This window comes from Sphaerodactylus townsendi, linkage group LG05 (genome assembly GCF_021028975.2).
Source record: "Sphaerodactylus townsendi isolate TG3544 linkage group LG05, MPM_Stown_v2.3, whole genome shotgun sequence".
NCBI lineage: Eukaryota > Metazoa > Chordata > Lepidosauria > Squamata > Sphaerodactylidae > Sphaerodactylus > Sphaerodactylus townsendi.
The window spans coordinates 8,335,376-8,355,414 of record NC_059429.1 but is presented as its reverse complement, the minus strand read 5'-3'; the positions used below and the strand labels follow the sequence as shown (position 1 = coordinate 8,355,414).

Below are 20,039 nucleotides of genomic sequence, written 5' to 3'. Positions count from 1 at the left end.
TTTGACAGACGGCCACGAAAACCGATAAAGGAGCAGATTACAACGCGGCAGCCAATAAGAGTTTGAGGGGCGGGGACATCCCAGAATCGCGGAAGTGCTGAGAGGGCGAGGAAGGGAGAGTCCGAGCTGGTGTGAAGCGGCAAGATGTCGGAGAGAAAAGTGTTAAATGTTAGTAAATGGGGAAGGAATGGCGGGCTGGCAATAGGGTGGGGAGCATGGGGTGGTGCAGCCTGATGGGGTTACCAACCTCCAGGTACGTCCTGGAAACCTCCCGGAATCCCCACTGATCGCTAGCCCACAGAGCTCAGTGACCCTGGAGAAGATGGCTGCTTTGGACTCTCTGGGTCCACATTTCTGCTGCGCTCCCTCCCTTCGCCAGCCCCCCACCGCAGAATCCATCCCCAAATCTCCAGGAATTTCCCAACCTGGAGTTGGCAACCACAGTCATATTGAAAAGCGCAGTGAGAAATTTAAATGGTTGCTGTGAGGCCACGATGGGCCTGGTATTTGGAAAGGCCCGATAAAGTGAGTGCAGGGGGCGAGAGAGGATAGTTGGGGGTTCTTAATCATGGGAAAATTGCTGGTGGGGGTTAATTGGAGATTGTGAATGAATGAGTCACATGTGCCCTTTAAGAGCTTGTAACAATGGGACCGAAAGAAAAACCTGACGCACGTATGCTGCTCAGTGGCTTCTGTGTATTATACAACCTAATTAATTATACAAACATCCAAAAACTACAATTCTAAAAAACATGTTTTCACATTTACATTACAGGTACCCCCGTCGGGAGAGTGACAATAATATCAGTTCATTCCGTTTATATTATTGTCACTTTCCCGACAGGGGTACCTGTAATATAAATGTGAAAACCTGTTTTTTGGAATTGTAGTTTTTGGATGTTTGTATAATTAATTAGGTTGTATAACCTCTTCTGAAACTCCTGAGCAGCCTATCGACCATCAATTTTCTTTCGATCAATATTCTAACAAGGTTAATTGGAGATCCCAGCTTTAGTTGGGAAGGGCGGGGTATTAAATTGAATAAAATAAATAATTAAAATTGTGGGACAGGCAGCAAACTCTGCAAAGAAGAAGAGTTTGGACTTATACCCCGCCTTTCTCTCCTGTGAGGAGTCTCAAGGCAGCTGGCAAACTACTTTTCCCTTCCCCTCAACAGGGTAGCTTTCTGTGAGGGTTTTGTTGTTGTTGTTGGAATCTGGGTCCTGTCATCACCCAGCAGTCGCAGCCTGACTTTGGCAGTCTGTCTGCTGATGACTCTCTAAATCCCATACCCTTGCCTGATGCTCTTTTGTTTTTTGGCCTCCTAGAAATACTACCCTCCAGACTTCGATCCATCGAAGATCCCCAAGCTTAAACTTCCAAAGGACCGGCAGTATGTGGTGCGGCTTATGGCTCCCTTTAACATGAGGTAAGAGAATGATCAGTTTCTTTTTTCAGAATTGTTGGCGTATTTTTGATTGCAGGCATCTGGATCTTTTGCATTTTGTGAACATTAGGAAGGTTGAAAAGTGATAATTTTGTTTATTCACAGAGGCTGGAGAGATTATAGTCTTCCTAGATGTGTATGAGCCCTTTCTCTGGCATTCGTACACTCTTGTGAACCAGCCGGCAAATAGCCTTCAAGCTCCTCCAAAAGGCTCTCTCTCTCTCTCCTCCCGAGACAGTTTCTCTGTGAGTTACTTTCACCTCACTTTCACTTGCGAGCATGGAGAAGAAAGCAGACAAATCCAACTGCTGACAATAACACTGTCTAATACAGTGGTGGCGAACCTATGGCACGGGTGCCAGAGGTGGCACTCAGAGCCCTCTCTGTGGGCACTCATGCACAGAGTTTATCATGTGGGAGGGGGTGGAAAATCACCCCCCCCACACACACACACAAACACATCTAGGCTGGCCTGGGCATGATCCTTTACCTGGGAGTAAGCTCGATTGCTGGCAATGGGGCTTGCTTCTGAGTAAACCCCCCTAGGATTGTGATTCACCCATTTGAAGCGTTGCACGGTTGCTTCACTAAGCTTACTCCTGAGTCATGCGTGCCTCGGAGCCAACCGTTTTTTTAAACTAAAACCTCAGTATTCAGGTTCAATTGCCGTGTTGGCACTTTGCGATAAATAAGTGGGTTTTGGGTTGCAATTTGGGCACTCGGTCTCGAAAAGGTTCGCCATCACTGGTCTAATAGCTTTTATTTGCAGCAGTTAAAATACAGGAACAAACAACATTGCAGGTAGTTCCTTTACCAGTTGAAAAAAACCTTTTCCGTACTGACAAAACCATGGGCTAAAAGCCCCACTTAACTATCACTCCTCTCTAGGTGAAGAGGGAAAAAAGAAAAACTGAAGGTTTTTTTTTCCCTTTTGTGCTTATTTAACGTTTTTCTCTATCAGCAACTGCTGTTTCCCTTTTAGGGGTGATAATGATTATGCCTTACTGGCAGTGATCCAACTGGTAGTGCTGTTCTCACTTGCGATGCGATACTTGCATACAAGATGCCTTTCCTCTGTGAATTTAAATCCTTGAGGTGGGTCTTCAGGTCTCATCTCCTAAATCTTGTGAACGTAATTGGCTGGTTGGTCTTTCATTCCTCCACCCCTTTTCTCAGTGCTTTTTTAAAAATTTTAAATGTATCAGATTGCATTAATTTCCACCAGTTCCCTCCTCATGAGAAAGCCCAAAAGTGCCAGTATTTAGTACTGGCAAGTACCATGGTGGGGAAAAAACCCTGCTTTGATACAGGCTTTTAGGAAACAATTTAAAAAACCCTTTGTTTAACATCATGTCTTGAGATGGAATAAGCAGTGTCCTCTTCTGTCAGTTTCATCACCTTGCTGACCTGTTTGTAACTGCTACTCCTGTTCTAGTCGTTTACACAGAGAATTTTGAAGAAGAAGAGTTTGGATTTATATCCCCCTTTCTCTCCTGTAAGGAGACTCAAAGGGGTTGACAATCTCCCTTCCCTTCCCCCACACACAACAAACACCCTGTGAGGTGGGTGGGGCTGGGATTCTGCCATGAATCTTGCTGGTTGACCTCAGTCCAGTCATTCTCTTTTGACCTAAACTATCTTGTAGGGTTGTTGTGATACGAGGGAGGTGGGTTCAGCTCTGTGTTGAAGCCTGAGCAGCAAGGAGGAAGATCTAGATGAGGAAATAAATAAGAATGACCCTTGTTTGAATTGCCTCTGCCGCAACCTGGCTAGATGGCTCCAATCTCTCAGCCTCAGTTTTTCCCATCTGCAGTGTGGAGATGATAACACTGACTTGCCGGGCTTTTATAAAGATTGCAGCAGGACAGCGTGTGTTTGTGAAGCCCTTGGAAATTGCTTTGCAAATGTCAGATCTGATTGTTGCTGTCGCTGCGTTTAGGTGCAAGACGTGTGGCGAGTACATCTACAAGGGCAAGAAGTTCAATGCCCGGAAGGAGACGGTTCAGAGTGAATCCTACCTGGGACTTCCCATCTTCCGGTTTTACATCAAATGCACCCGCTGCCTTGCAGAAATCACCTTCAAGGTAAAGATTCTTCTGCTCATGTGCTTCTCCCTTTCTCAGCAGAGTCCGACTTGTTTGGCTGGGTTCCCTTTGTGGTGCAGATGGTTCATTAGTTGCTGGAGCAGTCAGGCCATAAAAGGATGTGCTGTATGCCCACATGGTGAAATGGGTGCAGAGTTGGACTTCTGTCTGGAGAAACTGTATTTCTACGCAGCTGCAACACTCACTGTTGTTGGGGATAATTAGGAAAGGAATTGATAATAAAACTGCAAAGATAAAGCAGTGGTGCGACCTGTACTATGTTCAGTTCTGGTCGCCACATCTCAAAAAGGACATCGAAGAGATAGAAAAAGTGCAGAGAAGGGCAACGAGGATGATGGAGGAATTGGAGCACCTTCCTTATGTGGAGAGGCTGCAGCGTTTGGGGCTCTTTAGTTTGGAGAGGAGACGTCTGAGGGGGGATATGATTGAAGTCTATAAAATTATGCATGGGGTAGAAAATGTCGACAGAGAAATTTTTCTCTCTTTCTCACACCAGGGGGCATTCATTGAAAATGCTGGGGGGAAGAATTAGGACTAATAAAAGGAAACATTTATTCACGCAACGCGTGATTGGTGTTTGGAATATGCTGCCACAGGAGGTGGTGATGGCCACTAACCTGGCTAGCTTTAAAAAGGGCTTGGACAGATTTATGGAGGAGAAGTCGATCTCTGGCTACCAATCTTGATCCTCTTTGATCTGAGGTTGCAAATGCCTGAGCAGACCAGGTGCTTGGCGGCAGCAGCAGAAGGCCATTGCTTTCACATACTGCATGTGAGCTCCCAAAGGCATTGTTGAAGCAGCGGATTTACTCGGAGTAGACCACCTTGCAGGATGCAATGTAGACAAGAACTGACAGACACACAGTCACCAGTGCAGTTCTATTTATTGCTATCTACTGACAAAACTGCTTCGCCAGACCACAGGCGTTTTCAGGCACACCTCACTCTGTTGTCTGTGCTATCTATATACAAATGTGGTACCAATCAGGTGCCCTTACCTTATCAGGTTTTGCACACGGTACATGTTGTGCACTCAGTCCTAATTTGCACACGGCACCTGCTAGAAGGAGGGTCCAGCTGTCATTTAGATTTTGCTCATCTAAACACATGTTCTGACAGGCATCTGGTGGGCCACTGCAGGTAGCAGAGTGCTGGTCTGGATGGCCTGATCCATCAGGCTCTTATGTTCTCTTAACCTGCCCTGCCTGCCAGGAATGCCCTTTTGAAGGACATTTTGCAGCAGCCAGAGTTTTCAGAGCAGACTGCAATCCCCGACGGTTTCAAATCATTACAAACTTTTGTAAATTTTGGAAGCCCAGACATGTGGAATTTATGCCACACTAGCCGTGAAGCTCGTTTGAGACCCGTGCACGTGCCGATTCTGGGCTTAGTGGATGATTTGTACTGCTCAGGATTTTTATCAGTGTTATTAGGTTCTGTATTTCAGATGCCTTGTGGTACTTTTGTAATGTTTGTAGTTTTGGACGCGTGTTGTAGTTATAACAAGACTTCGTTTAAAAGTAGATCGCAGTTGCTTCTAGCCTTCTTTGGTGTCATTTCTATTGGGTTTTAGGAAGCCTCTTGTGTTCGGACATCCACTCCATGGCATTATACAGGAATCCACAAATATTGGCTGCGTTTCTCGGCCAGCTTTTTTTTGGTATCATTTGAATATTACATTTTATATTAATGCTTTTCTTCATTTGTTTTCAAACAATACATTTTCCCCTTTCTCCCCCTCCCCCCTATGTTTTTCATAGTTTTGTCAAACAAACAGCAGTAAGTTCATTCTTTGTAATCTTTTCTCCTATTTCTCCTCATCGACTCCAGCTTCTTTCATCCAGTCCTCGTATATGGTCCATCTCTTCAAGATTTCGCTCTGTTTATCTTGCCACAGTTTATTCTTTGTTATTATGTCGAAAATATCCAGTGTCACTTGTTCCCAGATGTATTCCAGCCATTTCTGGATTGTCCATTTTTTCTTTTCTTTCCAGCCTAAAGCTATTGTTGCATGTGCTGCTTTGATCATTATTTTATACACATAGGTATATTTTTTCTACCCTTCTATCCCCCATTACACCCATGAACATTAAGTCGTTATTTATCCCAATATTAATCTTCACTAGTTTCTCGATATATAACATTACAGTTGTCCAAAAAATTTTCACTTCTATACATTCCGTCCACATATGGCTATAATATGCCTCCTGATCTCCACAATGCCAGCGTTTTGGGCTTCCGGCCAGCTTTTTGTATTTGTCAGCAATTCCCCTCCATTCCTCCCAGTCCTGTGGCACCTGCAGAAGATTGCTTGGGAAGTGGAGGAGTTTGGGATTTATGCTAGGAGTTACAAGGTTTTTTTTAAAAAAGTGGGATAATTCCTGATTCAATGCAAATGGGCATTCCATAGAGGGGCTGTGTGTGTTCTGTTGGATTTGCTCCACCCCAGACAGTCAGGGATTCTTGCTAAAACTTTGTGGCAGGTGGCCTTGAGACCACAAATTAGCTGGAGCAGGAGGCCTCATAACCTTGCTTGTGTCCCACTGAAACATCTCCCCCTTGTGCCTTGCGCAGACGGACCCCGAAAACACCGACTACGCCATGGAGCATGGGGCCACGCGGAACTTCCAAGCGGAAAAGCTTCTAGAGGAGGAGGAGAAGCGGGTGCAGAAGGAGAGAGAAGATGAAGAGCTGAACAACCCAATGAAGGTATTTATGAGGCCCAGTCAGCAGGGCCTTTCAGCCAAGCAACCTCTTCAGTCACGTGCCCAGACTGCTTCTTTCCAGAGGCGTGACAGCATGGTGTGGTGGCGAAAGTGTTGGGGTTGGGATCTGGGAGACGCGGGTTCAAATCCCTGCTCTGCCATGGAAGCCTGCTGGGTGACCTTTGGCCAGTCGCCCACTCTTAGCCTGGCCTACCTTGCAGGGTTGTTGTGAAGGTAAAACGGAGGAGATGAGAACGATATAAGCTGTTTTGGCGTAGTGAGTAAGAGCAGGTGGCGTAGCTGTCAAGTGGCATAGTGGTTAAGAGCAGTGGCGTAGTTGGTTAAAAGCAGGTGCATTCTAATCTGGAGGAACCGGGTTTGATTCCCCGCTCTGCCGCCTGAGCTGTGGAGGCTCATCTGGGGAATTCAGATTAACCTGTGCACTCCCAACAACCCCAGCTGGGTGACCTTGGGCTAGTCACAGTTCTTCTGAGCTCTCTCAGCCCCACCCACCTCACAGGGTGTTTGTTATGAGGGGGGAAGGGCGAGGAGATTGTAAGCCCCTTTGAGTCTCCTACAGGAGAGAAAGGGGGGGGGATATAAATCCAAACTCTTCTTCTTTTCCGTTGGGGAGAAAGTTGAGATATAAATGAATAAATGCAAGTCAGTTTGTGTTTGCTTTCTTTTTTTGATCATTGGCAATATCAAATAAGGTAATTCTATAGTTGTAAACCTACTGCATGATAAAAACCAGTTTTCCTGAAGTCAGCTTTGGAATCAGCTGCAGCACCTGTATTTACAGTGCTATCCTTCAGACAGTTACTTCATTCTTAGACCATTTTTCAATGGGCTGAGACTGGAGCAACTTTCCTTGGGGCTTTTCAGTTAGTCCACTGCAGGAGCATCTAGTTCACGGGTCAGCAACCTGCGGCTCTCCAGATGTCCATGAACTACAATTCCCATCAGCCCCTGCCAGCATGACCAATTGGCTATGCTGGCAGGGGCTGATGGGAGTTGTAGTTCATGAACATCTGGAGAGCCGCAGGTTGCCGACCCCTGATCTAGTTGTTCTATTCCCCAAGCTAACTAAAAATTCAGGCGTCTTGATCTTGGCCAGAACAGAGTGAAGATCCACAGACAATAAGCAACAGTTCAAAACGATGTAATAATATAGAAAGTTCAGGGCTCCGACTCTTCCCAAGGAGACTAACTAAATAAAGAACACTTGCAATGCTGAAAACTTTGGAGATGATCTGAAGAGCTTGCAGTCTCTAAATCTTCCTCAGTTGCTTCTGAGGAAACCTGTGCTCCTTGCTTCTTCCTCTGAGTTCTCCAGTAGTTCACTACTTGGGCTTTGTTTCCTTGCAAATCTGCTGGAACTGGGTTGCTTAAACTATCATGGATCTGGTACGCTTTATGCGTGACACCTGATACATCTGAGATGTTGCTGTCTCCAGCTTTCCCCAGACACCTGAACTAAACTAACTGAACAGGAGGATTGCTGGGTAATGATGAACACTGTAGACTCTGGCCTCCATCCATCCATCCATCCATCCATCCATCCATCCATCCATCCATCCATCCATCCATCTTCCCTCTATCCATCCATCCATCCATCCATCCATCCATCCATCCATCCATCTTCCTTCCATCCATCCATCCATCCATCCATCCATCCATCCATCCATCCATCCATCTAATCCATCCATCCATCCATCCATCCATCCATCCATCCATCCACCCATATCCATCCATCCATCCATCCATCCATCCATCCATCCATCATCCATCCATCCATCCATCCATCCATCCATCCATCCATCCATCCATCCATCCATCCATCCATCCATCCATCCATCCATCCTCTCATCCATCCATCCTCCCATCCATCCTCTCATCCATCCATCCATCCATCCATCCATCCATCCATCCATCCATCCATCCATCCATCCATCCATCCATCCATCTATCCATCTATCCATCCATCCATCCATCCATCCATCCATCCATCCATCCATCCATCCATCCATCCATCCATCCATCCATCCATCCATCCATCCATCCATCCATCCATCCATCCATCCATCCATCCATCCATCCATCCATCCCATCCACCCACCCACCCACCCACCCACCCACCCACCCATCCATCCAAGCACCCACCCACGCACCCACCCAAGCATACCCATCCATCCATCCATCCATCCATCCATCCATCCATCCATCCATCCATCCATCCATCCATCCATCTATCCATCCACCCACCCCCCCCCCCCTCCATCCTCCATCCATCCATCCATATCCATCCATCCATCCATCCATCCATCCATCCATCCATCCATCCATCCATCCATCCATCCATCCCTCCATCCACCCACCCACCCACCCTCCCACCCACCCTCCCACCCACCCATCCCCCCATCCCCCCATCCATCCATCCATCCATCCATCCATCCATCCATCCATCCATCCATCCATCCATCCATCCATCCATCCATCCATCCATCCATCCATCCATCCATCCATCCATCCATCCATCCATCCATCCATCCATCCACCCATCCATCCACCCACCCACCCATCCCCCCATCCCCCCATCCCCCCATCCCCCCATCCCCCCATCCATCCATCCATCCATCCATCCATCCATCCATCCACATCCATCCATCCATCCATCCATCCATCCATCCATCCATCCATCCATTCATTCATTCATTCATTCAACTTATAAGCCGCCTCATCCCCGAAGGGCTCGAGGCGGCTCACAACGCGGCTGTTATTCAAACAGCAATCACACAATATAAAACTTTACCTATTAACCGATTAAAATGTAAGCAGCAAATATAAATTAAACCACAAAGGTTGTTTGACAGTTAAAATCGGCGCCCGGTCTAAAGGCCAAAAAGAGAGGGAGGGAGCGGGAGGGCCTGTGATGGTATCAGAGAATCAGGCCCAACCGAGATGGAAAAGGATGGACACCGGCAGCCTCAGTTGCATTTGCAGCTTCAGTGGGGGGCAGTAGAACCGCGGCCAGCCCCTCCAAAAGCCCGGTGGAATAGCTCTGTCTTACAGGCCCTGCGGAACTCACCAAGGTCCCGCAGGACCCGGACAGCTGGAGGGAGAGCATTCCACCAGGCAGGGGCCAGAGCCGTAAAGGCCCTGGCCCGGGTCAAGGCCAGCTGCATCATCGCGGGGCCGGGGGTCACCAGCAGTTCTGCCACCGCCGAGCGCAGTGGTCTATGAGGGACGTAAGGGGAGGGATTCTACAGGGATTCTAGTGGTCTATGAGGGACGTAAGGGGAGGGATTCTACAGGGATTCTTAAAGGGACAGGGTCTAACTAAGGTTCCCTCCCATAGAAAACTATACAAAAGGCAACTGAATCCATTCTAACTAAAGGGACAACTGAGGCTTAAATAAGGAAAATAGTGAGGGTGTCTCTGGGTGCACAATAGTAGTTGTGAGTTTGCTTTGCAAGCGGACAATCCTGATTGTTGAGAGCCAGCCAGGAGTTCCTACTGGGTGTAAAATTAGCTCTGCTCACTTTGAGGGATGAGGACTCTCAATATATAGGGCAAGGGACATCCTTTTCTCTGTATTGTCGAAGGCTTTCACGGCTGGATTCAACTGGTTGTTGTGGGTGTTCCAACTGTGTAGCCAGGTCTGGTAGATCTTGTTCCTAACGTTTTGCCTGCATCTGTGGCTGGCATATTGAGAGGTGTATCACAGAGGGAAGTCTGTTACACGCTGTGTCCAGTGTGTTACACAGACCGGACACAGTGTGTAACAGACTTCTGTCTGTGATACACCGCTGAAGATGCCGGCCACAGATGCAGGCATAACGTTAGGAACAGGATCTACCAGACCTGGCTACACAGCCTGGAAAACCCACAACAATCCTGTCCTCTATTTACAGATATTTTCATCAACTAGAAATGACTGCTGCTGACTGAGTATCATTGATATTGATACTCTGATTTTTGCCAAACAGAACTTCTTAAAATTTGATCAGACAAACAGTTCAGCACCTTGGGAAGAGTCTATATGTCAGGTCTGATCTTTTCGGATTTAAGATAGTGTTAAAGTGTGGGTGCTTGCTGCCTTGAGGCTCCTCATTTGGGGAGAAAGGTGGGATATAAATGAATTAAACAAAGTAAATTAGAAGAAGAAGAAGAGTTTGGATTTATATTCCCCCTTTCTCTCCTACAGGAGACTCAAAGGGGCTTACAATCTCCTTGCCCTTCCCCCCTCACAACAAACACCCTGTGAGGTGGGTGAGGCTGAGAGAGCTCCGAGAAGCTGTGACTAGCCCAAGGTCACCCAGCTGGCGTGTGTGGGAGTGTACAGGCTAATCTGAATTCCCCAGATAAGCCTCCACAGGTCAGGCGGCAGAGCTGGGAATCAAACCCGGTTCCCCCAGATTAGATACACGAGCTCTTAACCTCCTACGCCACTGCTGCTCCCTGAAGCCATTTTGGTGCCCGGCAGAACGGGCTGCGTAGGTCACAGGAGACAAATCTCTTTCACCCTGAGATACCCTGCTTTGCTGCTTAATTTACCCAGCCAAGTGTCTAACCAGTGTTTCTGCTTTACTTGCAAGGTTCTGGAGAACAGAACCAAAGACTCCAAGCTGGAAATGGAGGTTCTGGAGAACTTGCAGGAGCTGAAGGAGCTGAACCAGCGCCAGGCCCACGTGGACTTTGAATCCATGTTGCAGCAGTACAAGGATTATGAGGAGGAGCAGAAGCGGCGGGCAGTGGAAGAGGACGAGCAGGAGATGAAGTGAGAAAGAGCTGCCTTCAGCCTAGCCTTGTGCCCACCCCCCACCCCCACTGCTCACCTTTCCCTTCCAAAAGCTCACACGGGGTGGCCAACCTATGGTGCTCCAGATGTTCATGGACTACAATTCCCATCAGCCCATGCCAACTGGAGCACCTTAGGATGGCCACCTCTGGCTCAGAAGGAATATTTTTGCTTCTGGGGAGTGTCTGTAGCTATTGATTACTTATCAAGTATCTGCTTAATGTCTAATTTATTTGACTTGCTTATCTAATATCTATCTAATATATGATTTATCTGGCTTATCTAATATCTGACTTGGATGACTTATCTAATATCTATCTAATATCTGACTTATCTATCTAATATCTGGCTTGCCTAATATTAAATAAATATTTAAATGCACTTATCTAATAACTATCTTAGGTTATTTAATAGCTATCTAAGATCTGGCTGATCTATCTAATATCTTCTGATATCTGACTTATCTATGTAGTATCTGGCTTGCATAATATTAAATGAATATTTAAGTGCACTTATCTAATAGCTATCTAATGCATCTGACCTATCCAGTGGTGGGATCCAAAAATTTTAGTAACAGGTTCTCACGGTGGTGGGATTCAAACAGTGGCGTAGCGCCAATGGGGCTGGGCGGGGCACGGCGGGGGCATGGCCAGGCATTCCGGGGTGGGGCATTAATAATTTCTCTGTTACTGTAAAAAAAACTCTTACTGTAAAAAAAAGTTCCTAATTTCCAGCTGGTATCTTTCTGTCCATAATTTAAACTCATTATAGCAAGTCCTATCGTCTACTGCCAACAGAAACAACGACTTCTCCTCTAATTGACTGCCTGTCAAATACTTAATACTTTCAAATACTTAATTTTGTTTCTAGAAATCAAAAGAAGGATACTTTCCTTAAACCAGGAACTTTACCATATTTCTAAAACATGTTTTTAAAACAGCCCAACAGGGAGAATTATCCCGTTTTCTACCTTCGCTAACCAGCCACATAGGAAACAACAGGACTTTATGATTTTTGAACCTAATGGAATTTCTAACATAAAAGCAGACCCAATTAGTAACCCCCTCTCGGCACACACCAATAATTAGTAACCCACTCTCAGGAACTGGTGAGAACCTGCTGGATCCCACCTCTGGACCTGTCTAATAGCTATCTAATATTTGACTTATCTAATATATATCTAATATCTGACTTATCTAATAGCTATCTAATAACTGACTTATCTAATATATATCTAATATGTGACTTATCTAATGTCTGTCTAGTATATGACTTATCTAATATTTGACTTACATGTCTATCTAATACCTACCTGTTCATCCACATATTTATATCCCGCCTTCCCTTGTAGGTCAAGGTAGCTTACAGTGATAGTTAAAAACATTTTCAGTTTAACCTCTCCCACACCCATGTTCATCTATTCTGCTTTTTAGAACAAAAGCCATCTCCCAGAGTGGCACTTAAGAAATGCCTGGTGTCAACGTCCATAGACAAAAATATTCGCCCCCCCCCCCCCCCCCCCAGTCTCTTGCCTAAGAGATGGAAGGAAAAGAGGGTGGGAATGGAGAGCAAAAGCCAAAGGTGGTGGAAGAGGAGTTTGGTGAAGACTACCTGGAAAGGCAAACATGCAAGCTCAGAGGCAGCCCCTGATTGATTTCCTATCTTTCCCCCTCCCCTTTCCTGTTAACAGAGCTATGCTGGAGCAAGCCCAGGCAAGGCGGCTGTTGGAAGACTCTGATTCTGACGAAGAATCCGCTCGGCCCCCTGCAAAGTCGCTGCCTAAAGCCAAGCCTACAGACTTCCTGCAGGAGGTAAGCAGTGAGCGCCCCAAGTCATCCCTTGTGTTGGTGACAGTGAAAGGCTTTCGTTTTGCGAGAGACAGGGGCTGTCCAACTAGCAGGGGGACGTCTAAGAGTTCTGTTCGGGTCTTGCCTTGGACACTGCTGTACCCCAATTAGGGATCAAAAGAGCTTCAGTGGAAATGTATTGTCGAAGGCTTTCACGGCCGGATCCAACTGGTTGTTGTGGGTTTTCTGGGCTGTGTGGCCGTGGTCTGGTAGCAGAACGTGCTCTGAACAAAACTGGACATAACATATCATTTGAAAACATTGAAATTCTGGCCAACTCAGACGGTTACTGTATCAGACTACACAGGGAGGCTGTTGAAATCCACAAACACCACGACAACTTCAACAAGAAGGAAGAGACTGAGAATTAACAAGGCTGCCTGTACTTAAAAACACCAGAATCAAAGGTCAAGGGTATGCTAGGTTCATGGACAATGAACCCCACCCAGACACAGGATTTGCATTCACTAATACTGTTGCTACTACAGGGAGTGCACATGTGAATACAAATGTAAATGGACTGAAAACCCCACCCACAATACAGTGTGGTGAACTGCACCTTTGCATAGCAAGTTCCACCCAAAACACTTACTGATTGGTTCCCCACCCTTGGACATGGACAATATATACCCCACTAAACATTTTCACTGACACAGTGTGTAACACACTTTCTTTCTTTCTTTCTTTCTTTCTTTCTTTCTTTCTTTCTTTCTTTCTTTCTTTCTTTCTTTCTTTCTTTCTTTCTTTCTTTCTTTCTTTCTTTCTTTCTTTCTTTCTTTGTTTTATATACCGCCCAACCCCCAGAGGGCTCTGGGCGTGCACAGCATAAGTTCCTCTTACAACCCATACAAACAGAACCCCATTAAATTAGAATTAAAACACAGCGATAAAATTAACAAAGATGGCGTCACACAATAAAACCCAATTAAAACCCTCCCAAAGAGCGGGGAGGCAGGACGAAAAAGTGGGTCCCATAGATGGCAAAAGGGAACTCCAAACCGGAGAATAAAAAGGGGCACTCAATCAGCGGCTGGTCCCTCCAAAGGCCCGGCGGAACAACTCAGTCTTACAGGCCCTGCGGAATTCACTGAGATCCCGCAGGGCCCGGACAGCTGGAGGGAGAGCGTTCCACCAGGCAGGGGCCAGAGCCGGAAGGCCACAGCCTTGTAGGCCCGGCGTGCGGAAGGCCAGCCCGCATGATTGAGGGGCCAGGGACCACCAGCAGATTGGCCTCTGCGTTCAGTAGGGACATATGGGGTAATGCGGTCCCGAAGGTACAAGGGTCCCGGGCCGCGTAAGGCCTTAAAGGTCAACACCCACACCTTGAAGATGATTCTTCTCTCTGATACACCTCTAAAGATGCCGGCAAAAGATGCAGGCAAAACGTGAGGAACAAGATCTACCGGACCACAGCCACACAACCCGGAAAATCACAACAACCAACTTTGGTGGAAAGTCCCCTTCCTGTGCACTTTCCGTTGAGATGCCCGGGATTGATGCAAGACCCGTCTGCATGCAAAGCAATCCCTCTTCCCTCTGCCCCGTTCCCCACCTCTGTAAAAATGTCACTCCTTGTGCAGAACTTTAGCTTGCATCAATCCCAGGCATCTCAACTGAAAGTGCACAAGAAGGGGACTTTCCACCAAAGTCCACATCTCAAAAAGGATATCGAAGAGCTAGAAAAAGTGCAGAGAAGGGCAACGAGGATGATTGAGGGACAGGAGCACCTTCCCTATGAGGAGAGGCTGCAGCGTTTGGGACTCTTTAGTTTGGAGAGGAGACGTCTGAGGGGGGATATGATTGAAGTCTATAAAATTATGCATGGGGTAGAAAACACGCCCACAGAGAGAAATTTTTCTCTCTTTCTCACAATACTCGGGAACCAGGGGCATACATTGAAAATGCTGGGGGGAAGAATTAGGACTAATAAAAGGAAACACTTCTTCACGCAACGTGTGATTGGTGTTTGGAATATGCTGCCACAGGAGGTGGTGATGGCCGCTAACCTGGATAGCTTTAAAAGGGGCTTGGACAGATTTATGGAGGAGAAGTCGATTTATGGCTCCCAATCTTGATCCTCCTTGGATCACAGGAGACTGCCAAATGCTTCCTTTAGCCAAGCAGACCAGGTGCTCGGGAGTAGCAGCAGCAGCAGCAGGCCATTGCTTTCACCTCCTGCAGGTGAGCTCCCAAAGGCACCTGGTGGGCCACTGCGAGTAGCAGAGAGCTGGACTAGATGGACTCTGGTCTGATCCAGCTGGCTTGTTCTTATGTTCTTAGCTGTCAGTTCAGGATAGAAGCTCTTGCAGAAACCTTGAGTGGGGGTCTGAAATGTTTCTCTGTCCTCCTCCCCAGGACTCGGAGCCTCAGGCCAAGAAGCTGAAGGTGGAATCCTGGGAGAGGAGCATCGGCAAACTGTCCAGCAAGGCTGAGCTCTCGGGGCTGGTGGCGACAAAGAAGAAGCCAAATCACAGTTCCCCGAACGGAGCTGGGGCTCAGAACGGGCCGAGGGGCTCAGGTGAGGAAGGCGGGGCCGTTGCCTTGATCTTCAGCAGAGAGGAGTTGCTCAGTTCCTAGCAAGCAGATCCCAACGCAGGCTGCGACCTCAAGTTGGCTTCTTGAATAGATCAGGGGTCTGCAACCTGCGGCTCTCCAGATGTTCGTGGGCTACAAATCCCATCAGCCCCTGCCAGCATGGCCAATTGGCCTACCTGAGCACCTGCATCTCGTTCTTGAAGGCCTGCACCTGCTTGCTGGTGGGGTTGGTGACCTTGAGGATCTTGCCTGCAACATCCCCAATTGGCCATGCTGGCAGGGGCTGATGGGATTTGTAGTCCATGAACATCTGGAGAGCCGCAGGTTGCAGAACCCCGGAATAGATCTTTGCAGTGACTACAGTCAAGGGCTCGAGCACGTCCTGAACCCTCCTGCCAAAACCAGCTCAAGAGCTGTTCGTTTTATGGAAGAGCATCCAGTTGTTGTTGTTTTTAAATTTCTTGGTTGTTTTGAACCCGGGCCAGTCACCATGTAGTGGGTTGGATGCCCTAAACTAACTTGAACATAGCAGCAGCCATGGCACATCATAGGAACCCCACCCTTCACAAAAAAATACACACACACACACACCTGTGTGATGAGTTATGTTGACCCACTGCTTTTAAAGTTAGGAGCAGCAGTGGCGTAGGAGATTAAGAGCTCGTGTATCTAATCTGGAGGAACCGGGTTTGATTCCCAGCTCTGCCACTTGAGCTGTGGAGGCTTATCTGGGGAATTCAGATTAGCCTGTGCACGCCAACACATGCCAACTGCGTGTCCTTGGACTAGTCACAGTTCTTCTGAGCTCTCTCAGCCCAACCCACCTCACAGGGTGTTTGTTGTGAGGGGGGGAAGGGCAAGGAGATTGTAAGCCCCTTTGAGTCTCCTTGCAGGAGAGAAAGGGGGGATATAAATCCAAACTCTTCTTCTTCAAACTCTTTCTCCTAATAGTGTGCTGAAATCTTTTCCTCCAGCAACTGTAGCCCACTAGCAGCAGAGAGCTAGCCTTCATCCTCTTCTGTGGGATGGCCCTTCCGCTATTTGGAAAGCGGGACCCCTGCTCACCTTTTGCTGGGTTAGGACTTGGCTTTCCATGTGGCCAGCCGGTTTCATTGCTCTGCTTGCGATCTGATCCCAGCTTGTACCCACAGCACTGGACAAAAGACTCCAGGTGGAAGAGGAGGAGCACAGAACGGACAGGCTAAGGCAGGGATCTGCAACCTGCGGCTCTCCAGATGTTCATGGACTACAATTCCCATCAGCCCCTGCCACCATGGCCAATTGACCATGGTGGCCAGGGGCTGATGGGAATTGTAGTCCACGAACATCTGGAGAGCCGCAGGTTGCAGACCCCTGGGCTAAGGGCTCATCTTGTCCAGCATCCTGCTTCGTGCCCGATGCCCCTGATGCCCCAGCTCCATTTTTAGAGAGTGGGCTCAGCTTGCTGTGACTCTGATTACAATGCTGATTGCAGTTGATCATGCCTTTCAAGAGCCAAACCCGTTGACAAAGGCAAGATGGCCCCCCTTGGTGGTATGTTTGATCCTTATTGCCTGCACTGCCAAAAGTGCACTGTGCAATTCTCTTTTAAGTTTTTTGCATCCCTGGGTGGCATGCAGAATTTGACCACAGCAGCAGTGGCGTAGTAGTTAAGAGCAGGTGTGCTCTAATCGGGAAGAACTGGGTTTGATTCCCCGCTCTGCTGCCTGAGCTGTGGAGGCTTATCTGGGGAATTCAGATTAGCCTGTGCACTCCCACACACGCCAGCTGGGTGACCTTGGGCTAGTCACAGTTCTTCTGAACTCTCTCAGCCCCACCTACCTCACAGGGTGTTTGTTGGGGGGGCGGGGAGAGAAAGGAGATTGTTGGGGGGGCGGGGAGAGAAAGGAGATTGTTGGGGGGGCGGGGAGAGAAAGGAGATTTGAGTCTCCTGCAGGAGAGAAAAGGGGGATATAAATCTAACTATCAAGTTTAATAAATAATAATAATAATCACTCTTCTTCTACTGTGTGAGGCAAGATGCTGGACTGGATGGACCACTGGTCTGATCCAGCAGAGCTCTTATGTTCTTATGGCTCAAGGTCATTCAGGTCGTTGTGTGGCAGAGTTGGGATTTGAAGCTGCTTCTCCCAGATTCTAGTCTGACACCTAGCCACTGTACTGCGCTGGTTTAAACACTTCTCTCGTGTAAAGAAACCTTCCCGCCATTCTAAATCTATCAGGCAGGTGACAGATGCTAGCCTCTGTCTGTTCTACCTTTGGGTATAAGAAGAAGAAGAGTTTGGATTTATATCCCCCCTTTCTCTCCTGTAGGAGACTCAAAGGGGCTTACAATCTCCTTGCCCTTCCCCCCTCACAACAAACACCCTGTGAGGTGGGTGGGGCTGAGAGAGCTCAGAAGAGCTGTGACTAGCCCAAGGTCACCCAGCTGGCGTGTGTGGGAGTGCACAGGCTAATCTGAATTCCCCAGAGAAGCCTCCACAGCTCAGGGGGCAGAGCTGGGAATCAAACCAGGTTCCTCCAGATTAGATACATGAGCTCTTAACCTCCTACGCCACTGCTGCTCCTAGAATAGAGGCTGTTTCCCTGACCCCAAACTCTCCCACCTCATTTTCTGTGTTTAGGCCAGTGAGCAGAAATGTCTTGCGAGTCATCCAGAAGGGATGCCCCAGTTCCCTTTTGCCAGAGGTCTTGATCATTGGGGAGGGGGAGGGGAGTCACTTTTCAGTTCATGACTGTACCACTCCCTTTGGTTCGCAGGTGTTAGTCACGCCTCACAGCCTTCAGGGTCAAGACCACCGGGCACTTCTTCGCTTAGCCTCTTGGGCGCCTACTCAGACAGCGAGGACAGTAAGAGCGATTGACTGCCCCCCACCTCGGAGGCGAAAAGGCTGAGCCCGTGGCCCCAACTTTGCCCCTTTGTGGTGAATGGATCCCTTTGTGTTACCGTCCCTTTGTGGTAAATGGATCTAGTCGTAGACGGCGAGGGGAGAAATAGAGAATATCTGGCCATCGGCACGGGGCACGTTGGGTTTTTGCCTTTCACAGGTGCTGCTGCTGCTGCAAAAATGACCTCGCAATCGTTTTCCGAACTGATCACCTCCTAAGGCAACTTCGGTGCCATTCACCAGTGGGTACCTTCTGTTCTTCCTCTCCCATCAGTTGTGTTGATGCTGGCAAACCGCAGAAGCAGAAAATGCACCTTTAATGGGAGGATTACCCAACATTCCTCAGGGGTGCCCGTGGGGAGTTTGGCCACGTTCCCGGCATTTTCGAGAGAGGGCTGAGTGATCTGCTCCCAAGCGACCTGTGCGGAACACCCTAAGCCCCGAGCAAGGTTGGATGCTGTTGGCTGATGGAGTGGGGAAATGGACTCGTCACAGTTTGTAAAACCTTCCTAGCCAGTGGCTGAACCGAGAGCAGTCAAGCACAACTCCGCCAGCTCATAATTTTGATTCAACAAAAAGGCACCAGATGCTCCCAAAGTCACATGTCATTTGCAAGGAATTCTGAAGGAAGCGGAAGAACTCGGCATGTTCCCGTGAACGAACTGATCGTTCAGTCCACCCAGATCAGGAAGGGTGGGTTGGAGGGAGCTGGAAAGAGAGTATGTTTCGGGACAGCTGTCAGTCTGCACATGGGAGTTTGATGTTTTCGCCACCCTATCCTTCTCCCCTCTGTATTGGATGGGTGAATGTTAACATTCAAGTAAATAAACCGATAGACTCGTTTTCCAACTCAGTCATTTTCCTCTCGCTCCCCTCTCATTCCCGTGTGGCCAGTATCTGTGTCGCCTTTTGCCAGCTGTGAAAAGGTTCAGTTATTGATTGCATCGTAAACAGTGGGCCAGTGGGGGTTAGTTAGTGCAACATAACTGGAAACAAGAGAAACTGCACTGACCACGTAAATTAAGAAGTATTTACAAGGTGAAAAACCTTTAAAAAGCATTCAGAGCAAGGGCCGAAAGTTCTTGGGTGTCTTATATTCTATTTACAAACCTAGGTACAAAAGCTCATGAACACACCATCAGTGCTGCTTGATAGTCATATTCCAGGAGTGGCCAAACCTATGGCGCTCCAAATGTTCATGGACCACAATTCCCATCAGCCCCTGTGGTAGGGATTGATGGGAATTGTAGTCCATGAACATCTGGAGTGCCATAGGTTGGCCACCCAGTCATTCCTTTTATTAGTCCTAATTCTTCCCCAGCTGGGGGGAAGAATTAGGACTAATAAAAGGAAACACTTCTTCACGCAACGTGTGATTGGTGTTTGGAATATGCTGCCACAGGAGGTGGTGATGGCCACTAACCTGGATAGCTTTAAAAGGGGCTTGGACAGATTTTATGGAGAAGTCGATTTATGGCTCCCTAATCTCTTGATCCTCTTTGGATCTGAGATTGCAAATGCCTTAACAGTCCAGGGTGCTCAGGAGCAACAGCCACAGAAGGCCATTGCTCTCACATCCTGCAGGTGAGCTCCCAATGGCACCTGGTGGGCCACTGCGAGTAGCAGTAGAGAGAGCTGTGGATCCTAAGATGGACTCTGGTCTGATCCAGCTGGCTTGTTCTTATGTTCTTATATTCTTTCAAACAGTCA

At 47.8% G+C, this 20,039-nt stretch overlaps 1 protein-coding gene across 1 annotated transcript; it reads left to right on the top strand.

The window, feature by feature from the left end:
• Positions 1 to 81: 81 nt before the first annotated feature.
• Positions 82 to 19,178, top strand: YJU2 (YJU2 splicing factor homolog). Its single transcript, XM_048495762.1, has 8 exons — positions 82 to 168; positions 1,329 to 1,429; positions 3,387 to 3,531; positions 6,127 to 6,261; positions 10,857 to 11,038; positions 12,750 to 12,870; positions 15,262 to 15,424; positions 18,202 to 19,178. The coding sequence occupies exons 1-8, from the start codon at positions 145 to 147 to the stop codon at positions 18,303 to 18,305; spliced, it is 975 nt and encodes a 324-aa protein (XP_048351719.1). The 5' UTR covers positions 82 to 144; the 3' UTR covers positions 18,306 to 19,178.
• Positions 19,179 to 20,039: the final 861 nt, after the last annotated feature.